The sequence below is a fragment of the Engraulis encrasicolus genome, chromosome 22 (genome assembly GCF_034702125.1).
Source record: "Engraulis encrasicolus isolate BLACKSEA-1 chromosome 22, IST_EnEncr_1.0, whole genome shotgun sequence".
Taxonomy (NCBI): domain Eukaryota; kingdom Metazoa; phylum Chordata; class Actinopteri; order Clupeiformes; family Engraulidae; genus Engraulis; species Engraulis encrasicolus.
In genome coordinates this window covers 28,637,935-28,642,934 of record NC_085878.1, presented here as the reverse complement: position 1 = coordinate 28,642,934, position 5,000 = coordinate 28,637,935, and the positions used below count along the sequence as shown (strand labels likewise).

The window sequence follows — 5,000 nt, the reverse complement described above, 5'->3', positions numbered from 1 at the left end:
AACCCTTTCATGAACACACATGACACTCTCACTTATCAGAATTAGAAGGTTGCAGGTTCAAATCCCATGTCATGCATGGCTTTAATGTCCTTGCGCAAGGCACCTAACCTTTTCTCCAGGGACTGTAACCAATACCCTGTACCTAAATAAATCTAGCTTTAGGATGAAAGTGTAGGTTTAGGAGAAGTGTAGTGTAATATGTAAGGGTTAACGTTCGGCGAGAAGGTCGCTACCGTGGAATAGCAGCACGACAGAGAGAATCTTTAGACCCCGACGCGGAGCGGAGTGCTGCTATTCCACAAAGCGACCGACTCGCCGAAAGTTAACCCGCTTATTATATGGATATACTTACATGATTCACACATGCGGGGACATTTCTTTAAACCTATTTAATGTTAAGATTGTTGCTGCGCAAAACAAAACAGTGCCGTTGTGGAACACCGCTAGGCAACAGCTAGGTAGGCTAGCCAGGACAACAGGTGTTGTCTATCACAGCAGCTGATTAGAGTGACAAAAGACCGGACCCCCTGCGGAGTGATATGAAACATTCGCTTTAGCCACTGACTTGTATACAAGCCAGTGACTTTAGCAGTGAACGTCTTGTTGCCATTGACAGCGGTAGCCAGGACAACGGGTGCTGTCTATCACAGCAGCTGATTAGAGTCTTGTTGAAAAGTCGCTTTAGCAGTGAAAAGTCTTGTTGCCATTGACAGCGGTCTGTTATAGACCAACCCGTCCGTTATCGAAAAATAACAGACGTCCGAACGTTGGGGAGCCCCGTTGAAATGAATGGAGCATTCGACAGATGACGTCACAACCATATAATAAAATGTAATAATGTTCATGGTTTTACTGGCGTACGGAATGTACTAACCTTAAAGGTACACTATGCAGGAAATGGTCAAAAAAGGTACTGCAACTATGCTGCTCATTGAAACTGGGTTGCCTATTGTCAAATTTGATCTTTTCATGAAAGTTTACTAAGTAATGAACTAATATTTTTAGTATGGCCCAGGTACAGTCATTTTTGCAGCTAAAAATGGCGGACCATGGAGAAGATCCCCCTTTTAATGTATGAAAAGTGCAATTCTCCCAGTCATAATGAATACTTAGAATTTGATGGTGGTGGTAAGTATTCATGTAAAAGGTAACATTAGTGAATGGGTAGCATGCATTCTGGAAATAGACAACTACAAATCTTGCACAGTGTACCTTTAAATAACACTCCTCTTTATGAGAAGTGCGTGCATGCATGCGTGCGTGCGTGTGTGTCATGTATGTGTGTGTCCAGTTTAACATGTGATGTGTGTTGTCTTCCAGGATGTGCTGGATGAGTTGAAAGAGGGACAACAGAGAGTGGATCAGCTCCAGGAGCTCTCAAACACACTGCTGCAGGAGGAGAGGAGAGCAGGAAGAGGAGGAGGACAGGAGGATATGATGAGAGGAGCAGGAGGAGGAGTGGAAGAGGTGATGAGAAGAGGAGCAAGAGGAGTGGAGGAGGAGGAGGAGGAGGAGATGAGAAGAGCAGGAAGAGGAGGAGAGGAGTCACGAGAAGGAAGAGGAGAAGAGGAGAGGCAAAGAGGAGCACATACCCAGGAGAAGAGGGTGCAAGAAAGGAGAATGGAGGCCCATTGGCGAGAGGAGGAGGAAGAGGAGCGGGAGAGAGAGGAGCAAGAGGAAGAGGAGGTGCGGGAGAGAGAGGAGGCGCGGGAGCGAGTTCACGTCATCTCCAGCAGGCTGCGGACGCTCATGAGAGAGGTCACCTCAGACCTGAAGCTGCTGCACTCCATTCTCACACAGCAGGTGAGGGTCTGCATCTGTGTGTTTATATGTGTGAGTGAGTGTGTGTGTGTGTGTGTGTATGTGTGTGTGTGTGTGTGTGTGTGTGTGTGTGTGTGCGTGCGTGGGCATGTGTGTGTGTGTGTTTGGAAGTGTTTTGAGCCATTGTGTATTGTGTGTACAGTAAAACAGTAAAATTAGTGAAAAGTGCTGCACTCCCATCTCACACAGGATGTGTGTGTGTGTGTGTGTGTGTGTGTGTGTGTGTGTGTGTGTGTGTGTGTGTGTGTGTGTGTGTGTGTGTGTGTGTGTGTGTGTGTGTGTGTGTGTGTGTGTGTGTGTGTGTGTGTTTTATTCAAGCATTTCTAGCATGTTTGTGTGTGTACGTCTTTTAAAACTTTGATTATCTTTCCTGGGTTTTAAACATTCTTTTCTTTCTGACCCTTACACCCTTTGCCCCCATCAGCCCCAGGCCAAAAGCAGCTCCACTCCTCCGCCTGGACTGCCGGCCACACACCCTCGCAGTACCTCCTCCAGTCCTCTGGGCGGCAGCACTGGGAGAGCAGCAGGCGGCTGCGTCGACTCCTCTGCTCCTCTGGGTGGCAGCGCGGTAGCATCTGCCCGCAGTATCTCCTCCGGTCCTCTCTGTGGCAGCACTTCAACTGCGGGCCGCAGTACCTCCTCCAGGCCTGAGGGTGTCAGCAGCGCTGCACCAGGGGGTCGATGTGGCGACTCCTTCTTCCTGCGCGTGCTGCGCGCCGCTCTTCCTCTGCAGCTGCTCCTCCTGCTCCTATTGGCTCTGGTCTGCCTGGTGCCCTTCAGCCACGAGGACTACAGCTGCCACCACGCCAACAACTTCAAACGCTCCTTTCACCCCATGCTGCGCTACACCAACGGACCACCGCCTATATGAACACACACTCACACACACAGACGCACGCACAGTCGCACGCACAGACGCACGCGCGCACACACACACACACACACACACACACACACACACACACACACACACACACACACACACACATGCACGTACACACACACACACACACACACACACACACACACACACACACACACACACACACACACACACACACACACACACACACACACACAAACATCGATGTACACACACCGTGCTCCTACACACCAGCAGTCCGCTGCCATATAAGCTCACAAATACAGTACAAGACACACACACACACACACACACACACACACACACACACACACACACACACACACACACACACACACCCGTCTAAGCTCATCTACACTATATCTACAATATATCTCCATTTACATACAGTATGCACATGTCTACATCTCTTTTAAAAGATTGTTTAATGATATCCTTGAAGGACTTTAGGCTTTGTTATGGACAGCCACGGTGCTCTCTTATCATTGTTAGCCTGTACACTACAACCGCGCTGCTTTTGTTGTAGCCAACGCAACCACGATTAAGTTTGACCCTCCCTACTCCCCGTGGTCAACATGTTGTCCCAGTCAAGTATGACCCTCCCTCTGCTCAACAAAGCAAAAAGACAGCAACTGCATTCTTGTTGAAAATGAGTTGTTAGGATTTTGATGGCATCTATACCAAAATACTAAATAGCTAAATTAAATGTTTGATCTTCAAAGAATGACGTAATATACACGTAGAGTAACAAAACTGTCACGTATAATGTACTTTAGGTACACTGCTTTGGGTGGACAACAGAATAATCATCAGTTTACTCAGCTCAGAGCTACAGTATATGCAGTTAAAGTCTTTTTGTTTTGTAGGGCAGCTCCCCAATATGAATAGATATACTGTATGCCTAAATGTATATATGTCTATGGTGTACACTGTGCTAGCTGCCTGTGTGGAACCTCTATGCCTGTACATCATAGACCTATACATGTATACCTACAAATGTATCCAATTATACAGACACACCCATTTGTACAATCAGCAAAGCTGCTTTATGGGGTTTGACCCGCCTTGCTTTCTGTAGCCAATGCCCCCCATTAAGTTTGACCCTCCCTGCTGCCCGTAGCAGCAGTGGGAGGCGTGTGATGCACTTGCCCCCCCCCTGTAACAGCACTGACCCCAGCATGCCCCCCTTCCCCTTCCCTCCCCCAGAGGTTATTTATTCTGCTCTAATATGTTTTTATTTTTTAAAATATTTAAGAAAAAGAAACACTTTATCAGTTTGTACATGAATTGGAAATGTAGACAGTTATTTTTTTGTACCATGTTTTTTTATATATATAATATGAAATTCTTTATAGTCATGGCGCCCCCAAAAGTGGGGTTCCAGCAGTCACCGTGGCAACCTGAGACGTGAGGTTACCATGGAGATCATGGCCGTCGCAACTGAGGCTGAATGACGGACGGACGGCCCGGCCACTTTGGAATTGGACTGATAATCACCGGAGGGTACACTACTGTAAAAAAACAACCCTCACGTCATGTGATCTTCTATTTAAATCATGTGATCTTTTATTTATGAATGTACAGTTTGCTAATGCTAACATTAAAGATGGTCTTTGCTTTGCTTATTGTGCCTTTTTCCAAAACCTACACACAACTACCCTTTCAGCTACTTTAGAACCCAGATCTGTTTCTCTGGTCGCAGGGCTGCTGCTAAGATTTTGGAGGCCCTAAGCATAACTGGTCAGGAGGCCCATCTCATAATTAAGTAATAATAATAATATGTTTTGTCAATCTCAATTTAGGAGGCCCCAATTTTTGGGGCAAAGTGGTTGAGGCCCTAAGCGCTCTGCTTACTCTGCTTATGTCTAGTGGCAGCCCTGTGTGGTCCACTAGCGTTCAGTATGATCTACTGCAGTGTTTCTCAACCTTTTTTAAGGCGAGGCACCCTTTCAATTCATGAAAAATCTCAAGGCACCCCAAACCAACAAGCCGTAATATGGCATCGCATCCGATACCACACAAGCTTAGAAAAGTAACACGTTTGGAAACGTCACACGACCTACGTTTGAAGTTGCAGCTGACCATGGGGTGACCTATATTTACTTTATTGTGCACAAATGGCAGATGAAAGATTCCACTGACAAGCATTAACTTATCAATTCAGACAAATATGTATTATATTACATTATTTTATTTATCAGCCACGTTTCCGCGGTACCCCTGAAGGGGGCCCGCGGCACCCCAGGGTGCCCTGGCACCCCTGTTGAGAAACACTGATCTACTGTATTACAACCCA

General features: G+C 46.6%; 1 protein-coding gene across 6 annotated transcripts in view; it reads left to right on the top strand.

Moving 5' to 3' along the window:
* LOC134438843 (nesprin-1-like) overlaps window positions 1–4,325 on the top strand; it is a 77,123-nt gene extending 72,798 nt beyond the window's left edge. For all 6 annotated transcript variants that reach the window (XM_063188535.1, XM_063188537.1, XM_063188534.1 and 3 more), the window contains 2 exons: window positions 1,321–1,803; window positions 2,246–4,325. In XM_063188535.1, the coding sequence (XP_063044605.1) occupies window positions 1,321–1,803; window positions 2,246–2,692 (930 nt within the window). In that variant the 3' untranslated portion in view covers window positions 2,693–4,325. The remainder of the gene's footprint in view (window positions 1–1,320; window positions 1,804–2,245) is intronic.
* Window positions 4,326–5,000: the final 675 nt, after the last annotated feature.